Genomic DNA, 22,189 nt, shown 5'->3' with positions numbered 1-22,189 from the left:
GGCTGCACCTGGGGCATGCGGGGGGGCTATGAGGGGAGGGGGGGAGGAAGGAAGAGAGAAGAGACACCCCCTCTTCCTCTGCAAGAAGAGCAGGAAGGAGAAACTTTATTGTTTGTGGCTCGCCACACAGCAGGGACCCGGGCTCCCCACCACCAGAGCGCTGCTCTTCTCAGGCCAGGCAGGGGACCGGGGCTCCCCCCAGGCCAGGCACTTCTTTCCCTCCCCCCACCACGCTGCTGCTGCTGCTGCTGCCGCTGCCGCCGCCAAAGGGGAACTTAAGGCTCTAGGTGCACCTCCTCCAGATAAAAGCACTTCCAAAAATAAGCTGAGCCACACCGCTCTCGCCCTGGGCCGCTGGCAGGCTTAAGCACTGTGTCCGTGGGGGCCAGAGGAAAACTTTGCCTCTGGGAGTAGAAAGCGGCTGCGCAGCACGGGAACGTCGCCCCAGGCCCGCGGGAAACAAAACCTGCGCCCGGAGAGAGAGTCCTGTTCTCGCCAGACTCGAGCACACAGCCTAGAAAACCGGGCGAGGCGAGGCGCCGCGGCGCAGCCAGCAACTTTCAACACAAGGCAGGCCGCGGCTGCCGCGCAGCAGAAGCAACGCTCGGCCTCCGAGACCGACGCCGCTCCGAGCGCTGACCGGCGCCTACGGGGCTCGCGTTGCTGAAGGCGAAGCGGAGAAGCGGCTGGCGTACAAAGCGGAAAGGAGCGGCCAAAAGGGTCCTCCCGGGGAAAGTCTTATCTGTCCTTGGAGCCCAGCTTCTCAATCAGTTCCTGCAGAGGAGCCAACTCCCGCCTGTCGATCAAGTTGAATTCCTGGGGTGGGGGGGAAAAAACAACAACACAAAAACTGAAGGCACCTCTGGGAGAGCTGCTGGAAAACACGTCCGGCCGCCGTACACGCGTGCCGGCCGCTGAGAGAAACGCCGAACGGGCGGTACCGCAGCAGCCGCCTCTCCCGTTTCTCTGAGGAGAAATTCAAGCATTTCAAGACAACAGAACCTCTTTTGCCGCGTCGCCGAGAGGTACCGCGCTGCTCTGCACGACGAGTCGCGCGTGCGGTCACAGAACACGCTGTTAAAATACTGGCAAGGAAAGAAAAAAAAGGTGCTGGTGCTGCTGCTGCTGCTTCCGAGTCCATTCTCGAGCTACAAAACCCCCGAGTTCTCCTCCGAGCCTGGTTTCTTTCGCCGCAGGCCGATAGCCAAAAGCCGAGAGGGACGTTCAAGCATTTACAGCCACCACAAACCCGCAGCTGCGCGGTAGGCGCGGTACGGAGGCTGGGAGCCGAGCGTCTCTTCCAGCGCACGCCGCGGCTGCAGCCCTTCAAAGAGCGAGGAGGCGCTTCAAATCCAACTCCCTCTGAAAGCAAACGGGGAACGAGAAACCCCAGAGGCAGGCGACCGGCCACCGTTTCGCAACTCACCTGCACAAAGAAGATAAAGTGCTTGAAGGAGGTGTTGAGGTGGGCCTCCTCCTGCAGCCGCATGACGGAGTCGAAGTGCTGGTGGTAGATGTGGGCGTACACGCGGAACAGCCGCTTCAGGATCGTCTTGGCCACCGACATGAAGTTCTTGGGAAAAGGGACGCCTGAAACGCACCGACGCGCACGGCTAAGTCCTTCGCTTCGGTCGGGAGTACCGAAGCGAGGCGTCGCGGCAGCGTCTCGGGCCCGTCGCGTCGCGCGGCCGCGCTTACCGATCTTTGAAGGAAAGAGCGTTTCGTCATCCAGCTGGTCCTGCACCCACGTCATCAAGTAATCGATGTACTTCGGAGCCGAGCACTTGATCGGCTTCTTGATGTTGGTGCCGTCCGCCCAGTGGTACTCGTACCTGCGGGGAGAGGGAAGGAGAAGACGTTTGTCGCTCCGAGAGGAAAAACTGCATTTTCGGGCCCTGCGGCTTCCCCCTTATCTCAGCGACGCTGCCACACTCGCGCTCCTCAGAAGCGACGAGCGCAGCGCTTTGCCTTTCCGAGTTTCTCCAGCGCAACGCAGCGTTAACACCTCCGTCCCGACCGCCGCGGCCATCGCCCTCGGGGCTCGGCCCTCAAAAGCGAACTTCGGCTTCGCGGCAACCTCCTCCGACGTCGACGTTTCCTTAAAACGATAGTAGAACTGGCCAAAGGGGAAACGTCGGGGCCATCGCCCACCACCTGAACTAATTCACCTACAGCTTTCCGACACCCTCCGGAAATTGGGCGCTCCCTCTCCCCACGCGCAAGATGGCCGACCTCCCCGAGAGACCGTCCCCGGGGCCGCACGCTAGCCAAAGGCTTTCGGAAGCCGCCGTCTCAAACCGACAGGCGTGCTTATCTCTCCCGCGGCTCCTCCGAACCGGGGCGGATGCCGACTCTTCACGCTACGCGACAACACGACCCGCTTTTCTCTGCGATCTTTTGCAAAATCCTTCAAAAGCAGGGGGGAAAAACCCCCACGTTTCGACTGTCGCCTCTTGACCGACGACAAGCGAAAACAAACGGTGCCATTTAAACAGGAAGTCTTACAGGAAACGTCCCCGAATATAGAAACAGGAACTCGCAATCTAGATGCCTCTGGGTAGAAAAGCGGGGCGGGATGTTACAGGGCACCCTGTTACACACGCTGCCCGCCGGCCAGGCTCCCCGCTGCTGCCCCGAAAACCAAACGGTCTCGAGCAACCTTACAAACACGATACCCCGCCCCAGCTTCGCCTCGACAAAACGCGCGAGCGCAGAACCAACGCGTAACCTTCTCCCCGCGGGTCTTCACGCCTCCTAAAAACGACGAGGCGCCCCAAAATACACCTCCGCTATTTCCTTTCCACGTTCCGCCACGCCCCGACCTTCTCCCGCAAAGCAGCCAGATAAACGTGCCTCCCGAAAACCACCGCCCGCACGACGAGCGCCAGCGCGAATCGAGGGCCAACAGCCCCTAAAACCGCCTCGGGACAACGCACGCTTCGTGCCCTTTCACGGCCTGCGCCAGGATAAGCGCGCTTCAGGGCAGACGACGGCAGCCTCGATGCGGCGTAGGGCTCGGCAGGACCGAAAAGACAATTAGCCGTTCCCTACCGCACGTACCGGCCTCCGTAAGCTCGAGGTTCCCTTCCCAGCTTTACCTCTCCGCAACGCCGACAGCGTCGGGCTGCCCTCTCCTCCCTGCACGGCCGTCGCACCGTACAGCGACCCGACCCGAGCGTTCGCCTGCCTCACGTCCCGCCCCGAGCTGGCAGCGGCGCCTTTCGAATCGCTCGTGCTCAGGAAAACCACGCTGCGGCCTCTCAGAGCACCGGCTCTGCGAGGCGGCACATCGAGAGGTTACCGTAAGACTTTGACAGCAAGACCAGACGCTTCCAGTCAAGTTAGAGCTCTCGTTTTCCTGAAAACAAACTATTTCAACAACACGTCTTTTCAGCTTCCAAACAACACAGAGAGCCGATCGACAGGAGGAAAAGAGATCCCCACGCACGCTTCCCCTGGACAGACAGTCAACGCGCCGGACAAACCGACGGCTACCGACGCCACGCAGCCTCCCTAAGCCAGACGGCGTGGCTTTGCGTGCGGGTAAACGACGCCGGGGGAGCACGATGCAGCACCTCGACCCGATCTGGACACGTCCCATCCTCTTTTTAGCTCCTCTCTCCGCGCGCTCGAGCGACCCGCGCGCCCGCCGGCTTCCCCGCCTTTAAATCGCGGCTGTAGACCGCAGTAAACTTCTCACCTTGGTCCCGCGGACATGACCGGACAGCTCGCCTCTGTGCAGAACTCCGTGATGGTCCCGTACAGCATGTTGATTTGGTTGAAGAAATCCACCGCTGGAAAGCAAACGCATCGAGTTTACTGAAAGCGCGAACACAAAGCGGACCGGAGCACCGGTTCGCTCTCGTTCGGCTGACGCAGCCTCCGAGGATCGCTGTCGCGGGGGAGAACGTGCCGCAAAGCTCTCGGCGAAAACAGACGTCCCCCTTCTGTACGACGTCGCGTAGCCGACGACTTCGAGACGTTTCGACCATCTAGGAATTTGAATCGCTCTGTCAATTTTTCACCCTCCGGCTACCGCCCCTAGGCGATTTGTGCGGCACGAAGCGCTGCTTGAGCTTTCCGTACCTTGGAAATGACTGCTTTAGGTTCCAGGCACCTTTAAAAAGTGACAGGCCCTCAAAACCCTAATCGATTTTGGTAATACCGGAGACCTTCCTTCGGTCGAACGCTTGCGGCCCGACTTAAGTGTTTTCCATCGCTCAGAACTACTTCTCTCTCCTCTAACCTCCAAAGAAACAAAGTTCGAGGCCAGGGAGAGCAACTGCTAAAAGCAACACAGATTTGTAGCGTTTGGCTTTTTAAACTACGCACGCAACAATAATAAAATGAAAATAGAAAACAAAAAAGAAACTCCACGCGCCTAGAGTTCAGCAGAGAACGCGGTTCCGCTTCCTCCCCGGACTACTCGCTGTCACCGTTTCTGCAGCCGACAACGCTAACTTTGTAATTCCAAATATCGACCCTCGAGCCTTACTCCCCAGTGCAAAAATAACCATTCACAAACCTAATCGCCTTTGCAAGCCTGAACTCAAAAAAAACCCCACCCCGAAACCACAACGGCGAGGGTTCGGTTTCTCGCTTTTTGCAGGCTTCCGGAGCGCAGCGCCCCTTCGACGCAGGACCCGTCTGCCGTCGGCACGTCGCGCCGCTTACTTTCCCTTTACCCCAACTCGGCTACCTAAACAAAGCATGCCTGGGATAGGAATTTCATTTGGGGAAGTTCTAGGTTCTTCTAAGGATAAAAACCGGAGATTTTTGGGTTTCCCACTCCACCTCCGCACTCAGGCGGGTCCCTCTTTCGCAGGACTTACTGTTAACCGCGATCCACTCGTTAAGGTCCTCTCCCTCCGGCAACATAACCGCTTGTCTAAGGTTACCGCTCCCCAGAGTCGCTTCCGCATGTTTCAAGAGTTCATACTGATGGGAGCCTTCGGGAATGTTCTTCTTGGGTTTGAATGTTTTTGAAGATCGACTCCCACTGACGAGAGAAAAAACATTTCCAGTTAGTCCTTTAACAGCGTTCCCTTCCCAGAGACGTTTCCGGAATCACCCCTCGCCGTCCGGCGCTCTTAGCCGGGGTGATGCCAGCCTTTCCCCGTTTCCCCCGCCGTCGGGGCAAACAGAGCCTACGTGCAAGCCGAAGCGTTTCTGACGGCATCACCAAAAAGCCGCCCGCACGCTTCCCTTTTTCACCTACCCTTTTTAAAAATCACAACTGTTCGGAGCAAAGACCCAAAGACTCATTGACAACTCAACGGTTGCTTTCGATCGCGGAAAGAAAAGCCCACGTAGCTCCGCCGGGGAACAAAACAACCTGCTGACTGCCCCCAGGTCAGTTTGAGAGTGCCAAATATCAGACGCTCAGCGCTCAAACGCACTGTAGGAAACAGCTTGCTAAAAATAGCGACTTAATAGACTCCAGCCCCAAAAATGCAAATCGTCATCGTAATCTTCCCTTGCTGTATCGTACTCAGCAGCCGAGCCATCGCACAGCTCCTCACCAAACCCCCCCCGACCCTCCAACGGGGCCAGCGGTACCGCAGCCTCTCCCCGAACAGCCAACGCTGTCAAAAAATGGATGAATTTCGATACCTCTCAACCACAAAACCTTAACTTTCAGACCCCGCCAGCTCTCTGTTTCCAAGCCAGGGTGACGCAAACAACAGGACGGCCAGGGCCAAAAGCACAGCTTAGGGGAAACGGGCTTCTCCGGCGCGTGCCGCTCGGCATCGCCGGTGTCCTGCCCCCGTTGCACACAACCGGACGCGTTCGGCCGGCGCGCGCCTCGCGGCGGCTTCCTGGCGCAACCTTACGGCTTCGCACGCTCTGTTTACACGCAACGCTCAGCGCGGAGATAAAAGACCTTTAGATCTAGCTCGCTCTTAAACCAAGCCGCTGCCTCCTGCGACAGCTGCTGAAACGCAGCCTCAGCACATCGCTGACCCTAGGCAGAGGGACCCAACAGGCAGACCCAGCGCCTCGTCCACCCTAAGAAGAGGCTCCCCAGCCCCTTCTTACGCCTCAAAATGCCTCCAGTCCTCATCCGCAGCGCCTGCCAGGCCTTAAGAGCCAGAAGCTCTCTCACGCTTTACCAGCCTTCGCATCCACAGCACAGGTACGCAACAGCCCACCCCCTATAGCTCGTTAAAGATGCTTTTTTTTTGCCTCCTGCTCTAGCAGAGCATCCCTGCAGACACCCCCAGCCCCTCAGGACCTCCCCCAATTCCCCTGGAAGACCTCCCCACCTGGGAGGGATTAACCCTCACAAGACAACCCCCTCCCCAGAGCCTGCCCTCTCAGACTGCACCCCAAAAGGCGTCCCATCCCCTCAAACACCCCCCCAAAACCCCCCTCTCCATGGCACTCGCCCAACATGGGCGCTCCCCGGGGTGCCTGCCCTCCAGGGCCACCCCGTTCCTGCTGCCAGCCCCCCTCCACAGCCCGGCCTAGGACCCTCTCTCTCACCCCACTGCTGACCGTCCCTTCCTCCAAAACCACTGCACCCCCAGGGCTGCACTCCTCCCCGTGTCCCTCCAGGGCCTCCTCCCAAAGTCTTCCTCGGCCCCTCCTCATACATCCCCGGGGACTCTTTCCACAGCCTTCCCCCCTCCATACGTGCCCAGGCCTCCCCCTAAAGCCCTCCTCAAGCCCCTCGTGAGCCCCCAGAGCCTCTGCCCAAAGCCACCCAAGGCTTCCCCCCGAAACTTCCCTGAAGAGCCCTCCCGTGCCTCACCACAAGACCCTCCTCGACCTCCGGGGCACCGCTGGGGCCTCCGACCCCCAAAAGCCTTCCTCGAGGCCCAGGACCCGTCCCCACGACACCTTTCTCAAGCTCCCAAGCGGCTCCCCGCTCGGCACCCCCCACCCCGGGAACCCCCCCAGGGCCTCCCCAAAACCCTTCCTCCCCCTAAAGCCCCTCACAGACCCAGCCCTCAAGGCCTTCCCCCTCCCCCAAAGCCTCTCACAGACCAAGCCCAAGTGCATCCCCCCCCAAAACCCTCTCACAACCCCCTCAGAGCCTCCCCAAAGCCCCTCACGGTCCTTCCCCACCAAAGCCTCTCCCGCAGACCCTCCCCAAAGGCCTTTCTCCCCCCCCCACCCAGCCCCCCACAGCCCCCCTGCGCCCTCAGGGCCTCCCCCGAGGCCCCGGGCACTCACAAGAGGAAGCTCATGGCGAGCGGAGCCGGGCCGAGGCGCCGGGCCGGGCTGAGGCGAAAGCGGCGCCGGCGGCTGCTCGCGCGCGGCCCCAGCTCCTTGCGGGCGGCGCCCGCCCTACCCCGCCCCGCCGCCAACTCTCGCGAGAACTCAGGGAAGGGGAGGGGCTTCATGGGGAGGGAGGCGGGGCCTCGCGGGGAGGGGGCGGGGGCTCGCGCGGCGCCATCACCATGGCAACAGCCCCTGGGCCGAGGGCCACGTGGGTCTGTGCCGACCTCGGCCCTCCCCACGCCATGGGCCTGGGGACCCCCATGGGCCTGGGCACCTCCAGAGCCCCCTCCCCATGGGCCTGGACATCCCCTCATGGGCCTGGGGACCTCCAGAGCCCCCTCCCACATGGGTGAGGGCACCCCCGTGGACCTACGCACGCCCAGAGCCCCCTCCCCATGGGCCTAGGGTCCCCCCTAAGGGCCTGGGGACCCCCAGAGCCCCCTCCCCATGGGCCTGGGCACCCTCCTAAGGGCCTGGGGATCCCCAGAGCCCCCTCCCCATGGGCCTGGGTATCCCCTCATGGGCCTGGGGACCCCCAGAGCCCCCTCCCCATGGGCCTGGGTATCCCCCCATGGGCCTGGGTATCCCCCCATGGGCCTGGGGACCCCCAGAGCCCCCTCCCCATGGGCCTGGGCACCCTCCTAAGGGCCTGGGGACCCCCAGAGCCCCCTCCCCATGGGCCTGGGCACCCCCCTAAGGGCCTGGGGACCCCCAGAGCCCCCTCCCCATGGGCCTGGGCACCCTCCTAAGGGCCTGGGGACCCCCAGAGCCCCCTCCCCATGGGCCTGGGTATCCCCTCATGGGCCTGGGGACCCCCAGAGCCCCCTCCCCATGGGCCTGGGCACCCTCCTAAGGGCCTGGGGACCCCCAGAGCCCCCTCCCCATGGGCCTGGGTATCCCCCCATGGGCCTGGGGACCCCCAAAGCCCCCTCCCCATGGGCCTGGGCACCCTCCTAAGGGCCTGGGGACCCCCAGAGCCCCCTCCCCATGGGCCTGGGTATCCCCCCATGGGCCGGGGGACCCCCAAAGCCCCCTCCCCAGGGGCCTGGGCACCCCCCCATAGGCCTGAGGACCCCAGAGCCAATGCCCCAAGGGCCTGGGGACCCCCAGAGCCCCCTTCCCATGGGCCTGGGCACCCCGCAATGGGCCTGAGGACCCCTGAGCCCCCTCCCCAAGGGCCTGGGCACCCCCCCCATGGGCCTGAGGATCCCTAGAGCCCCCTCCCCATGGGCCTGGGGACCCCCAGAGCCCCCTCCCTATAGGCCTGGGCACCCCTCATGGGTCTGGGGACACCTAAAGCCCCCTCCCCATGGGCCTGGGCACCCCCCCACCATGGACCTTCCTCCCCCAGGGTCCCCCCCAACTCAGAGGCGCTTCCCTACACCCCCCTCAACCCTCCCCCCCTGACCACCACCATCTTATCTCAGTATCTCCTTTTAAGCATCGCACCAGGCCGGACCCGTACACCCCATCCAGCCCCCCAGACCAACTGCACAGGTTGAAATTCCCCCCAAAACATCCTGAAGTTTATCCAACCCTTTTCCCAGGGCTGATTTCTGCAGGTTTTCACCCTTTTTTTCCAGCTAGACGACCCCTCCAGCCCTTATCTTAGTAAATTGCTGCTATTATTAACCTAAAAAATTACTTTTCAAACCAGGGAGCGACCATGGCCGCTCTAAACAAGTTAAAAACTAAAATAAACACCGTGAGTTATTTTAGCTCGCGGCCAGGCCACCTCCCGCAGCTCTCACAAGCGGCACGGTGTGGAGCCGCCTCCGCTGGCGCACGTCACGGGGACGGCGGCTGGCGATCCTCGGTATTTATAAAAACCTCCCCAGACTTTACCGAGCACCTCAACGACCTCGGGATAAACCTCCGAGGCCGCCTTTCGCAGCCCGGGGGGGTACGCAGGGCAAAGCGAAGGAAAATAAACACGCGGGGACGGCTAAACTCGCTCAGCACGGGTTCCCAGGGACTTACAGACTCTCCTTGTACCTCTTCTCCGTGCAGGACTCTTGCTTCCTTCTCCGCGATACCGGGGAGCATCGTTCATGTCCTGGATCCGATCCGGTGCCGTGGGCCGGCAGACGCCACGTGGGATCTGTGAAAAAAAAAAATATAAAAATTCACAGTATTTTGTTTTGCGCAAAAGCATTTAATTTTTCCACCCGTGGAGAGAACAGCTAGAAACAGCGGAGAAATACAAACGGTGAGTAACGGCTCCCTCCTGCCGTCGACGGATGCTGACGGATAGCCGGCCTCGCGCCTGCTCGGGTGCGGGATCCGGCTTCCCGGCCTGCTCTGCCGGGATTGCTCGGAGCTGGGAGCACCCGGAGCTGGGAGCACCCGGAGCTGGGAGCGCCTGGCTCGCCCTCGGGTTTTGCGATGCTCGAGGAGGGGTGGGACGATACCAGCGACCTCCTGCAGTGAAAATCTCCCCGTTTTTTTAGCAGCTAAAGCGCCTGTCCCGGTGTGCGTACGCTTAGTCCCAAACCTAACCCCAATCCTAATCTCAGTCCAGTTTTAGATGTACTCACAGTCACATATTTAATCTCATCCCAACCCCAGACTCAAGCCTAGCCCTAGCCCCAATCCCGTATTTAGTCCCAACTCCAATCCCAGCCCCAATCCCAGTTCTAACCCCAACCCCAGCCCTAGCCTCAATCCCGTATTTAGTCCCAACTCCAGTCCCAGCCCCAATCCCATTCTCCCTCTCAGTCCTAATCCCGCCCTAATCCCAACCCAAATCGCAGCCTTAAACCTGACCCCCAGCCCAGCCCTAATCCCGGCCCCAGCCCCAGGCCTGACCCCTGACCTAACCCCAGGCCCAGCTCTAGACCCAGCTGGGGTTAGGGCCCCGCCCCCGGCCCCGCCCCGCGGCTTGCGCAACCCGCAGCCCCTCTTGCCCCCCCCCGGGCCCGGCCAATGAGCGCCGCCGTGCCCAATTTAGGGAGGAGAAACCCCGCCCTTCTCCACCAATCGCGCCCCCATCCTCCTTCCGCCCCGCCCATCCTCTCTCCCCAGCGCCTCTCTCCCTCTACCCCAATCGCAGCCGGGGAGTGCCCGCTCCGTCCCGCCCCCTCCCTCTCCGCCGCCTTTCAACTCCCCCCTCGGCGCCGCTCGCCGCGACGATTGGCTCCCGCTGGCCGCGAGGAGGGGAGGGGGCGGGACCCTCCGCGCTATATAAGGCGCCGGGGGGCGCGGAGGGGAGCGCTGTCGCCTCCCGCCGCGTGTCCCTCACCGCCCGCCGTCGCCCCGCCGCTGCCATGGCAACCGCGCTCTGCCCGCTCCGCGCCCTGGGCCGCGCCGCGCTGCGCCCCCGCGGCCGCCGTCTCCACCTCAGCGCGACCAGGTACGGCCCGGCCCGGGCTGGGGCTTATGTGGGGGGGAAGCGGGGCCCGCCCGCCTCCTCTGCCCAATCCCGGGGCAGGGCGGGCTGAGGAGGGGGAGGCCCGGCCCGGCTCCCCCCTACCTCACCCACCGGGCCGGGGTAGGCCCGGCTCTCCGCTGCCGGTACCGAGAATGAATGAGGCGGGCCCCCAGCGGCCGCCCCCGGCGGTGCAGGCTGATGAAATCCCGCTCCCGCCTTGCATGGCGTGTGCCGGGCTCTCCCCGGGCAGGGGGACACCGGGCCCTCCCCGCACCCCCAGAGGGACCTCTCGGGCCCCGGGGTCACCCCGGATTTAAGCGGTGTGAGAGGGACCAGAGACCCCCCCGAGCATCCCGCCCCCGGCTCGGGCCGTGCCCCAGCTGACTCTCCCCTTCCATTTCTGCACCATCCCCCGTGGGTTTTGCTCTAATGCACCGAAACAGCCCTTGAGGGAGCCGCTGCTGCTCGGGTGCTTCGGTTCCACTGCTGTTCCCTACTCTAAACGGGGCTGCGAGCTCTTATTTTGGCTTCCCTGTAGCTCACAGGGGGGCTGCTGGTGGTTGTCCCCATCCCCTGGGAGCCCAGGCCGGGCACCCCTCGTCTCAGGCTTACGTAAGGGGAAGATTCGGGTAGGTTCTTGGCACGAGGCGCCTCTGATTTAATGAATTCTCCTTTCCCCAGTGCTTGCCAGGCACTCGTAATAATTCCTTTTTACATCTAAGCGGACGTACGGTAGTTTAGCACAGGTTTAGCTCTGCAGCTAAAATAAGAATTAGAGGGGTCGTGGGCTGAGCTGGCCTGGGATGGGTTTTTACTGGGGCGATTGCTGTTAGGGATGAAGTAACGCTTAATGCCCAGTAAATGGGGAAAACTACCTATTTGAGTAGGTCGGGGATTAAGAAAGCACAAAAGATCCTCTGCATCTCTAAGTATTTAGGCAAAAGGATTTCCTACCTGGGATGGTACCTTGTGGCTCTCCTGCGCTGTCTGGAGCGGCTCTCGTGGTGGCTCTCCCCGGTGGCAGCCGTCCCCAGAGCTGCAGGATCAGGATTATACCAGGAGAAGGTCAGAAAACAGCAGCGTCGGGACTTAACGTGGGATCTTGGTAGCAGAAGGTCTGTACGCCGGGCAGCTGGATGGATTTTTGAGGAGAAACTGCAGCAATTCAGCTTGCTGCCGTTGGATGGTGTGGTGCAGGGAGGGTTGAGTCAGTCGTCTCCTGGAGTCCCGTGGCAGGTTGAGTAGCTGGTGGAGTTGCGATGCATGTTGCTTCAGAAATGGGCTGGTCCTTGCGATTCGGGAAGGCACCGTGAACGCCATAACGCTGCGGGGAGCAACTTTGCCTGCTCTGGCTCAGAGGTGGGGATAATTGGGCAAGTGAGTAAGGTGCTCGTCACGAGGCCTTGCAGCACGGCAAGACTTAAATGCCGTAGCGAAGTCTAGAAGTGAAGCTTGTGAAGGTGAATCCTCTCACAAAGGGATTAGTGAATGAGAATGACGTTCAAATAAGAGTTACAGTGATAACCTGAAGGAAAACAAGCGTGAGCGGGGACTGGCAGCCGCGGCCTCCCGGCGAGCTGTAGGTCAAGCCGGCCTTTCTATATACTGCAGGGTGTCCAGTTGCCTGGAATGCGTTTGGCGGTGACTGGATATTCCCGTTACCAATTTAGACCAGAAATGTATGCGAGGAGCTGTTTTGACGTGGTTCGAACGGGCAAATGTCCCTTCTACTCCAGCCGGACCTTGGAGTCTGTCGGAGGGGGTGAAACCGCGTACCCCCAGCCCAGCTTTAACAGCCTGAAGGTACGACTGTAGCGGTGGCGGCAATTACTTGAGCAGGGGAAGGCACGAGATTGGCTCACGCACGCTGCGTGCTGTGCTAGACGGTCTCGCCGAGGAATTTGTGGGGGACTAGGATCTCCGGGAACAGCACTCCGGGATACAGAAGCACGGCACGCTGTGCCTCCCGCGCTGCGTCCAACGAGCCAGAATTACTCAATCGACCTTTTCGATGGTGGAAGCTCCACTTAAGCGGAGTGAGTTCTGCTTCGTGTAAGTCCTTTGTAGCGAAGCTGTCATGCCTTTGCGAGGAACGGATGACCGGCTTTCTAAAAATGGAAGCTAATAGCATCTTAGCTTGAAACACGCGCTACGCGAACGATACACGCGGACTCTTGGCCTTGCAGAGAAGAATAGCGCGTACGCTTTCTCAGGCTGCACAGATAAGTCGGTCCCTCCGGCAGTTTTGTTTGCTGATCCCGGCTTTGGGCAGCAAAGCTGCAAACGAAGACTGAAATATGCTGCTGCACATGATTTGGGGTAAAAGTGCAATAGGCTCGTACAGAGCTCAAGTAAAAGAGCCTTTTCTGCCCTGGCTTGCGGTTGGCATCTGTTTTTCCTGGTCTTCTGTTGCACAGGGCTTGGATTTGATGGTCCTAACGATGCTGACGGCTTTGGTAACGCTTTATCTGTTGCAGAAATGATGCGGTTGTGATTTCTGGAAGGAAGCTGGCCCGGCAGATCAGACAGGAAGCCCGTCACGAGGTTGAGCAGTGGGTAGCGGCTGGAAACAAGAGACCTCACCTCAGCGTTGTTCTCGTCGGTGAAAATCCAGCGAGTCACTCCTACGTACTGAACAAAACCAAAGCGGCTGCTGATGTCGGTACGTCTTGCGCTCTGTTCCGAAAAAGTGGAGCAAGTAACTGTTTTATCTTGCTTTAAGCTGGAGGCTGGGGGAAGCTTTCTGGGATGCATCCATCTGGCAGCTTTCCACCTCGGCTGCATGGCAGTCCACGTTTGCCCCGGCATTTGCTGTGACTCTTCTGGCTGCCTTCATTGTTGTACTGGGATGTAGTTAATAAAGACGATTCCCCTGTGCCGTTTGAATCCCTTAGGGCAACATCGAGCTCTGTAGTTTGGATTTGCGGTCTTCCTAGCGCCATATAAAGCACAGACAGGGCTCTGATTTGCTTTCTTTCCTCAACTGCCTGAGACGCGGTCATCGTTCCGCAGCCTTGCTACCCTCTGACTCCTTCCGATCTTGCAAGTCGAGGTCCTGCTCGCTGTTCAGCCAAGTCCGCTGAAAGGGGTTAGGGGCAACAAATGGTTTAATTTGCCCTTGGGTTCTGTGCTGCCGGAGGCTGCTTTGGAGCTGAGATTTTTTAAGCTAACGTCCCCCTCTCTCTGTGTCAAGAGGGACCACAGGACGTGCGGTTGCGTCTTCATCGTGGCACACCTTGGTTAGGTTTCTCCAAGCCCTCCCTGCGCTCGGAGGGTCTCTGCTTTCAAACAGTCTTTCCCAGGTCATTAGACCGATCCTAATAGTCCTTAACCGTAACTCGTAAGATTTGGGAAGGTCTCCAGCCTGGAAGGTGCTCGTTGTTACGCAATCCTTGGTGCGTGCCTATCGGATTTGGTAGAGCAATGAAACAGGGCAGCTTAAGTCCGCATGGATCAAGAAAGCTGCTCTCCCGCTTGCGTACACGTGGCTCTCTAATGCGGCGCTTTCAATGATTGCGCAGGAATCAGCAGCGAAACCATCCTCAGGCCGGCTTCTGTTACTGAAGAGGAGCTACTGGATTTGATCAGCAAACTCAATAATGATGCCAACGTGGATGGCCTGTTAGTACAGCTTCCTTTACCCGGTGAGCAGCTAGATTTCCATCTGTTTCATTTTTACATAAAGCTTTTGAGGGTTTGTATCTGCCGGAAGGAGGAGTAGCAGCACGGGGCTATCCTGCGACATGAGAGGTGGCACCCTGCCGTGATGCAGCTTCAAGAAGTTGATGCAGCTACTCCATCACGCAGCTGCCTGTACCAGTTAAGTTGCTGGGGGTCACAGAAATCTATTCTCGTGTGGGGAGTATCAGCTTCCAGAGCCAGAAGCTCAAACTCGGTTGTGACGCTGAGGCTGCCTAAAAATACCCTCGCGGCATTAGCGACGCTGTAGTCCCGAAGTGGTTCCAGTCCCCTTCTGCTGGGAGCTGTTTGCCTTGAGCTCGCGGGAAGTCTTGAGTAGCTTCAAGCTTCCAAACTCTGAAGGGGCTGGTGCAGCAGGTCAGGGCTCTGGCTGACTGCAAAGAGCAGGTTTTTGGCTGATCCCTAGGGTTAAAGCTTTTTGTTCTCTTCCAGAGCATATCGATGAACGCAAGATTTGCAACGCTGTGACTCCAGACAAAGACGTCGATGGCTTTCACGTGATAAACGTGGGGCGCATGTGCCTCGACCAGTACTCCATGCTGCCGGCTACCCCCTGGGGGGTGTGGGAGATCATTAAGAGAACTGGTAAGCTGCTGCTGCTGCAGTATTTGGCTGCTCTCTGGCATAACTCCAGCTTGGGTTTGTCTTAAGACTCCGTTCTTGTCCCCTGCAGGCATCCCAACGCTGGGGAAGAACGTGGTGGTGGCTGGCAGGTCGAAGAACGTGGGCATGCCCATCGCCATGTTGCTGCATACGGACGGCAGGCACGAGCGCCCGGGAGGTAGGAGCTTGGTGGCCCGGGAGCCCGCGTGCCAGGCAGCTGCGGAAGGAAACCCTCTGCCTGTCACGGCTCCTGAACAGTCCCTGGCCTCTTTAGGCTCCTCTTTAGGCTCCTAAACCAGTCCCTGGAGCGCCTTGGGGACTCTGCCCCACCACGTGGGCTGCGGTCAAGGCTGTAAGGAGTTAACTCCGCACGTAATCAGTCTTGTAACATTTCGGAGCCTTCTTCAGTGAGTCCTTGTCCTCTTCCATCCCAGATCCCTCCCTCTGACTTTGTAGGCTGTTCCCTGGGGTTTGTCATCAGGCTCTGACGTTCCTGATAAATACACGGGCGGTCTTGAAGGGGAAGATTTAGAGAAGTGGCTGGGTTTGGGTAGTACATGTGAATTAAAGCTTTGTGTAACCGCTCTTGCAGGCGATGCCACAGTCACCATATCCCACCGCTACACCCCCAAGGAGCAGCTGAAGCAACACACAATCCGTGCCGATATTGTGGTCGCGGCAGCAGGTAAGACCCGACTCAAGGAGCGCAGGCAAGGCGCACAGAGGGTGCCGCGCTGCAGCTTGCCTGGTGTTTCTGACGGGAATCCTTGCTTGCAGGAGACGGTCCTGTTGGTATTGAACGTCCTGGGGCCTCCCTATCTGAAGCAGCTCTGGCAGCGTAGGAGAGTCTGGAGCTTGGCTGGGACAGCGAGGAGGGGCTGTTTGAGCCAGCCAGTTTATCCTGTGATTAAACCTAGGAGCTTGATCTTACTAGCAGAGGTGTTTGTAGCTCTGCCTTTGAAATGTAAAATAACATCTAGGAGGAGGGCTTGGTGTGCCAGCGCCTGATCAGAGCTGGAGAACAGCTACAGAGAGGCTCTGTTATACACGCAGACAGTTCTGTCTTCGTGTGGGGAGGAGGGAAAAAAAACCACACCAAGACAGCATCCGCTTACCTAGAGACAGCCGAGGTGCTGAGGGCCAGCTGCAGGGCCGTCTCCCGAGCACCGGGGATCACTCGGAGGGGTGCTCTTCTCCAGGCTGCACCCTTGGCACGGGGGTAGCTCATCGGCAGAGGGGCCGAGCTGGTTCGGGGCGTCTGGCGGCAGAAGCTGGGTGTCAGCCTGCGGGGAGGGAGGAGAGAGGTGGGGGTTGGAAATGGGGTGTGAAGAGACAAGGCGCTGGAAGGATTAGAAGCGGCGTTGAAGGTGTCGGTGCGCGTCGTGACGGCAGAAGATGTGTGAATCGCAGAGCAGAGGAAGGCTCGCGTGAAAGAGTTAACGAAGCGGAGGGTGGGAGCGGGTTCCTGGGCTCAGTCAGCTGAGGAGGCGGCATCTGGCAGAACCAGACAAACACACCCCACCCTCAGAGGGTGGCTTAGCCCCAAGCCGCTGCTCCCCACCCCTCTCTCCCTGTCACGCTGGGGGGTTTTACAGCCCCAGGTGCCTCTGCCAAGCTGGGTTGCGGTGGTCTCGGACCCTGCTCTAGCTTGCTGACTTAGTGCGGGTGCAAAAAATGCTGCTGGAGCGGCGTGAACCAACACAGCCGCAGACTTCAAACGGAAGCTTCCAGGTTTCAACTTGGAGAGGATGCTTTGGTCCCAGCTGCTTTGCTGGAACTTTTTCTGGGGGTGGATTCCAGCTCTTGGCACTCCGAGGTTATCAGTAAACCTCTCAAATTCCTGACTGACGCTCCAGGGGTGGCGCTGGATTGTGCAACTGTGGGTAGACTTGCATTTCATAGAACGATAGAATCATCTGGGTTGGAAAAGACCCTAAAGATTATCGAGTTCAACCGTTTTGTGAGGCAGGAAGGCCCAGGTGGGTCCAAAACGTAATGGGAAGATGGGGTGGGGGGGGAGCAGGGGGCTGCTGAGCACCACCCTGAGCGTGCGGTTCTGTCGTCTCCTTGCAGGCATACCCAATCTGATCACAGCCGACATGATCAAAGAAGGAGCTGCAGTCATTGACGTGGGGATAACGAGAGTGCAGGATCCCGTCACTGCCAAATCGAGGCTGGTTGGGGATGTGGATTTTGAAGGTAGGGAATAAACATCAAGGGTGCCGAGACGGGGAGGAGAAAGTCCCGGTTCCTGCGACTGAGCAGATGCAGACCGATGCTTATGTTCTCCGGCTTGGTGCATCCACTATCGCACCATATGCAAGGGCGCAGCCTTCCTGTAACGCGCCATGGGAAAGCTGTACGCCGCAAGGCGGAGGAGACTCAGCCTGAACCTAAGCAGTGAGGTTGCTTTGCCTCTACTCCAATTCATCACTCGTACTCCTGCTTTTAAATAAAAACATGCAGAACTTACCTCTGGCTTGCTATTTGCCGGCCTTGCTCACCGCTTAGCCGCAACGGCGCCCAGACGGGCTGTTGCGATGAGCCCTGCGCCGCGGGGTGCCTGGCGAAAGACACTGGAGCCTCCTCCTGGAAGAAAGAGAGAGGGCGGATGTTCAGGCTTTATTGTGGCCGCGCGCGAGAAGCCCGCGCCTAGTCTCGGACTTGACGTTTCTGTGGTGTAAGTCCAGCTATCAGACCTTGCTTTTTGCTTTTCCCCCGGCTTGGGCGTTGCAGTTAAGCTTGGATTAGCTTTCTGCCCCGGCTAACGGGGGGGGGAAAAAGTCCACCTTGAGAAACTACTACTCCTTAGCTGGCAGTCTTGAAGGGATTTGAGCAATGTTGGTTACAGCTTCGTGCTGGCCAGCCAGCTCGGTAGGTGTTGCTGCTCTTGACTTGCATGCTGAGCTCTAGCTTTCCTTCCTGCAGGGGTGAAGAAGAAAGCCAGCTACATCACGCCGGTCCCTGGGGGGGTTGGGCCCATGACAGTCGCCATGCTGATGAAGAACACCATCATCGCTGCCAAGAAGCTGTTGAAACCCAAAGAGCTGGAAGCATTAACTGCTTAAGGTGGGACTCTCTCTCTCTAGCACTGAAAACGACATTCCAAATTGACTCCCAAACAGGCCGATAGAAAATGCAATATTTTTATTTATTGTGTTGGAAGTGGAATTTCCTATTCTGAGGTCAATAGATACTTACTTGAAGCTGAAGCATATGCACATTAGTCGTACTAAGGTGTAAGCATCTACACTCCTGGCCTACTCACGCTAGCAAAGCTGCTTTATATTTAAGCTAGCTCTTCTAGGAAGCCGGCCCTGCTCCTGCAGGGACTAGGCAGCGGGCGGGAGCCTGGGCGCGCAGCTCCCCCGGGAGCTCGGTGCGGCGTCGGCAATCCCGCGGGAGGCAGAGCAACGGCCTGCGTGGGTCTGCTCTCACCGAGGCTCGGGCTGCTTGCGTTCGACTCGCGCTGAAGTCTCCTACTCGACGCGGGATGTTTAGTTTGAGTTAAGCTCTTCTGTAGAAGTTACTTGGGGAAAAAAAAAAAAAAGCCGTCTGTCTGTTCTCAGCCTGCGCGGGGCCCTGGGCAGGGGCAGATCTGTTGTAACACGTTCTTCTGGTGGGCGGCTAAGCTGGCTTTTTTGCTATTTGGATGGTGACTTTTTTAAAAGCCTTTTTTATTAACCAAAGAACAAGGGGGGGGGCTGTTGGTGTCTACACTGGGCACACAGGAGGTTTCCTGCACTGTATCGTAAAGCGTGTAAGTACGTAGTGAATAATGCGAGCTAACTCGAAATAAAGTATGAGAAGAAGAAAAACACCCTACTTGCGTCCTGGAATTATTACTAGGCAAGTTTTTCACTTCTCCCAGAAATAGTTTATTGAAGCACTTGTGACACGAGCTCCCTCTCGTCCCTACAAAGCAGGGTTAGGTCTGGCTTCTTCCCTGAGTTTAGCTAAGACACAAGGGCTACACGCATCACCAGCTCGGCTTAGAAGTAAGACGGTCCCTTACTTCCACGCCTGAACAAAACCTGTTCAGCTCCCGGCTCTGTTTCCGAACTACATGACAGTATAAACTCAGCCCTCTACTAATTTGCAAGCTCTAATTATCCACCGAACATCAACCTTACCTGAGGTTGCGATGCCTCGGGCAGGATGGAAAAACTCCCAGGCAGTATCGTTGGCGGGCAGCGAGGTAAGTCTTGGACTCCTTCCTCTTCGCATATTCCCTGGAAAGACTGATCCCACCTTTCCGGGAGCGGGAAAGGTTTGTTGTGACGCTAAAGGGCTGTTGGTGAGTCAGCGCTAACCCCACATTCCTGGCTCTCTCCTGGAGGGGAGAGCGCTTATAAAAAAGGGGGAAGAAAGCTGAGGTTCAAGGACTCTGCACCAGAAACACGCTAAGAGCTGAGACTCATTGAAACGAGGTTTATTGGGTTGTATCACCGAGAAATACAAAACGGCTAAAGTGGTACTGTAATGGAGGTGGCAAATCTGAGACGCTCCGCTGTGTTCATATACAAAAAAAGTATAAACCGTGTGTGAACCTTGCAAAATGAACAAATTTAGTCAAAACAAGCTGGATGCTAGAGTGGCTTCAGCTCTGCTCTATGAAACATCTACCAGAGTCCGCAAAGCCTTTCCGGGGGTGTTTGCGTAGTAGAACTGACGTACTGGATAAAGCAAATTAACCTGTTTGATTAAAATCATAAGCCTACCTGTACCACACTTCAGCTACCGCACAGGAGATTGGTACAAAACGCTACAAAATAGACACGATGCGTTCAAGTTGAAATAGTTCTTAATGTTAACGTCAAGCTACGTGGCTCCCGCTTAAGTGGTGGTGGGAGTAATGCCGTGTTATTTGTCTCGCCGCGTTCCCCCAGGAGGTGTACTTGAACCAGAAAAAATTGCTATAAATAGGAAACGGCCTTCAAGTCTTTGTTGGACTCGACTATTTACAGAGAACTGGGATCTGTCCCACGCAAAGGTTCAGACCAGTTGCCATATTTAACTGGTGTCCCAGAAACCCCCCCGTATGGCTGGTATAAATATCAGGTAGGATGTTGCTGCTCAGGGGAAGGGTTGGGGCTCAGTGAGGCTTGAAATAGAGTAAAAAAGACTCCATCTAGCAAAAATGAGTGAAAGAAACAGATTTGAGAGGGTTGCTTCAGACCAGCGTTTCTAAACCGCAGCTGGGCTTAGTCCGTGGAAGGGAAAAAAAAACCTTTAAGAGCCTCATCGCTTCCCTGGCGCTGCTGGAAAAAAAGACGGTGAGAGCTGGGCAGAGCCAAACGGAGCTCGGTGCCCGCGCTGGCTCCTAACCTGCCCCCTTCCCTTCCTTTCCCGGAGGACCCAGAGGCAGCGGCGGGTGGGAAGAGCCCTTTGCGGAGCCGAAACGCCGACGGAGACCAAGCAGAGAGCTGCTGGATGCGAGCCCGAAAGCATGGGTAGGTACGTGGCGGGGGACGCGCTTGCTCTCCCCTCCCCGTTACGAGCCGATTGCTGTTAAACTACGAGCAAATACCCAGGACCGAGGCGCTAAAGCGGGTGCAAACCCCCTGCGCCAGGGCTGGGCGGGCGGAGCCGGCTCCGCCAGCGAGATAACGGCTCGGGCACCTCTCGCTCCCGTCCGGAGGGAGAGATAGGGCTGTTACCAACCCCGGGGCCAGGGGTGGCCCTGGGAGAGCTGCGGGCGAGGACAGGGGGACGGGCGACCAAACGGCTTCGCCGCAGCAACCGTTCCCGTTTCCCAGTAGAAACCGTGCCCCGCTGCCTGCAGAATCCATTCCCGATTCCCTGCGGAAACCAAGGCCCCGTTCCCTGCTCTGCCCTCCCGCCGCAGCCCGGCTGCTGTCTGTTGCCCTTAAACCAGAGCTGCTCTTCCTCCTTCCCTGCCTGGGCATCGCTCCGGGCCACCGGCTCCTTCACAACCCTGCCGTGCCTCCTCCTCCCCTCCTACGCATCCACCCCGGGGCGAGCAGAGCCGGCTCCCTTCCACGGCCGGCGGGTCCCTCCTGCATCCCCGCCGCCCCGCCTGGGACGCTGTGCCGCAAGAAGGGACTCCCGTTGCCGTGGCTTGGACCGGCGTCCTCCTGCCAACGCAAAGCCCGATGCACCATCCCCTTCACGAAACAAGGCTCCCCGAGAGCCGCGTTGCGATTTCAGGGATCGGGGAGCAGGGACGCGCGCTCCCCCTTCCTTCTCAGCCGTGCAAACCTCCTCCCCACCCCAAAAATCCCCCTCAAAAATATCACCCCAGCGTAGTCCCCTGCCCCATCAGCATTCCGGCTGCTCCCGCTTTCAGCTTCTCCAGCCCAGCAGCGGCTCCGGGACGAGCGGAGGCCAAAATCGCCAATTCCACTTTTTCAGCCCCATTTCGCCACCAGCGGCGCCGCCTTCGCCCGGCAGAAAGGGAGAAAATTCAACAACGCGTTTAACCGGTGACGCTAAAAACTATCAGAGCAACGGCCCCGTGGGGCCACCAGTCTCCTCCGTCTCACGTAGAAAAATAAGCCCACTTTGCTTTATATATATATATGAATATATAAATATCTATATATATATATAAATGGCAGAGGAAGCACTGCGCGGGACTATAGCGTGGTCTCACTGCCCATGTCCCGAGGTGGTTTTTCGGTGTCGGTGTCCTCGTAGTCCGACTCCATCTCTATCTTCACCTGGGGCACGGCGCAGATGGGGTTTCGGGAATAGTTAAATGCGGGAGACGACGGGCACGAAATCTTCAGGTGAAGCGTAATACTGAGGAGGAGGAGGAGGAGGAGAGAGGGAAGTGAGCATCCGGGCATGGGTACCTGCAGCCCAAAACCACCCCAGCACCCCCAGGCAAAGGGCTCCGAATGATGCTACCGCCAGTAAAAAAATTCATAAAAATATGGTATTTTTGCCTTAAATATGGTCAATCTGTAGAATTTGCAGCCGCAGGTGGAGAATAAGCCCAAGCTTTCAGGATTCAGATGTACACCCCAATCCTAAAAATCCCTGCGGCTGTTACCCAGCGGCATTTTTATTGCTACAAACCCTCTTGTGCCAGGCTCGGGACGCGTCATCCCACGCAGCCCCGGCTCCCAACAACAACCCGGTAGCCGGGGCCAGCAAACGAAAGCACCCAAAATACAGAGGGATGCTGCAAAAATATACTCAGATATTTTAGAAATGCCCGAGGATGATGGCAACCGGCTCGAGCGAGTGATGGTCAGCCGAGAGCATCGGCCGGTGACCCCGAAAATGTTTCCCCCGGCGGGTGCTGGTCCCCCGGGGACGGGG

The 22,189-nt window shown here is 58.4% G+C and overlaps 2 protein-coding genes across 3 annotated transcripts; one reads left to right on the top strand and one right to left on the bottom strand.

The window, feature by feature from the left end:
• Positions 1 to 79: 79 nt before the first annotated feature.
• On the bottom strand, positions 80 to 7,312 carry MOB1A (MOB kinase activator 1A). Its single transcript, XM_075174800.1, has 6 exons — positions 7,180 to 7,312; positions 4,833 to 4,999; positions 3,701 to 3,794; positions 1,699 to 1,832; positions 1,427 to 1,590; positions 80 to 816 (listed from the first exon to the last, which is right to left on the bottom strand). Exons 1-6 carry the CDS (start codon positions 7,191 to 7,193, stop codon positions 739 to 741), a joined length of 651 nt encoding a protein of 216 aa, XP_075030901.1. The 5' UTR covers positions 7,194 to 7,312; the 3' UTR covers positions 80 to 738.
• A 3,081-nt stretch (positions 7,313 to 10,393) lies between these two features.
• Positions 10,394 to 18,719, top strand: MTHFD2 (methylenetetrahydrofolate dehydrogenase (NADP+ dependent) 2, methenyltetrahydrofolate cyclohydrolase). Of its 2 annotated transcripts, none has more exons than XM_075174799.1 (8): positions 10,394 to 10,579; positions 13,075 to 13,259; positions 14,119 to 14,241; positions 14,729 to 14,881; positions 14,970 to 15,077; positions 15,492 to 15,584; positions 16,973 to 17,098; positions 17,828 to 18,719. In XM_075174799.1, the coding sequence occupies exons 1-8, from the start codon at positions 10,494 to 10,496 to the stop codon at positions 17,965 to 17,967; spliced, it is 1,014 nt and encodes a 337-aa protein (XP_075030900.1). In that variant the 5' UTR covers positions 10,394 to 10,493; the 3' UTR covers positions 17,968 to 18,719. The 2 variants fall into 2 exon arrangements, with proteins under 2 accessions (XP_075030900.1, XP_075030898.1); XM_075174797.1 differs by lacking the exon at positions 10,394 to 10,579 and adding an exon at positions 11,243 to 11,712.
• The last annotated feature ends 3,470 nt before the right edge of the window (positions 18,720 to 22,189 follow it).

Source organism: Calonectris borealis, chromosome 27, assembly GCF_964195595.1.
Source record: "Calonectris borealis chromosome 27, bCalBor7.hap1.2, whole genome shotgun sequence".
Lineage (NCBI taxonomy): Eukaryota > Metazoa > Chordata > Aves > Procellariiformes > Procellariidae > Calonectris > Calonectris borealis.
Note: the sequence above shows the minus strand (reverse complement) of the source record. Positions and strands in the feature narration are given on the sequence as shown.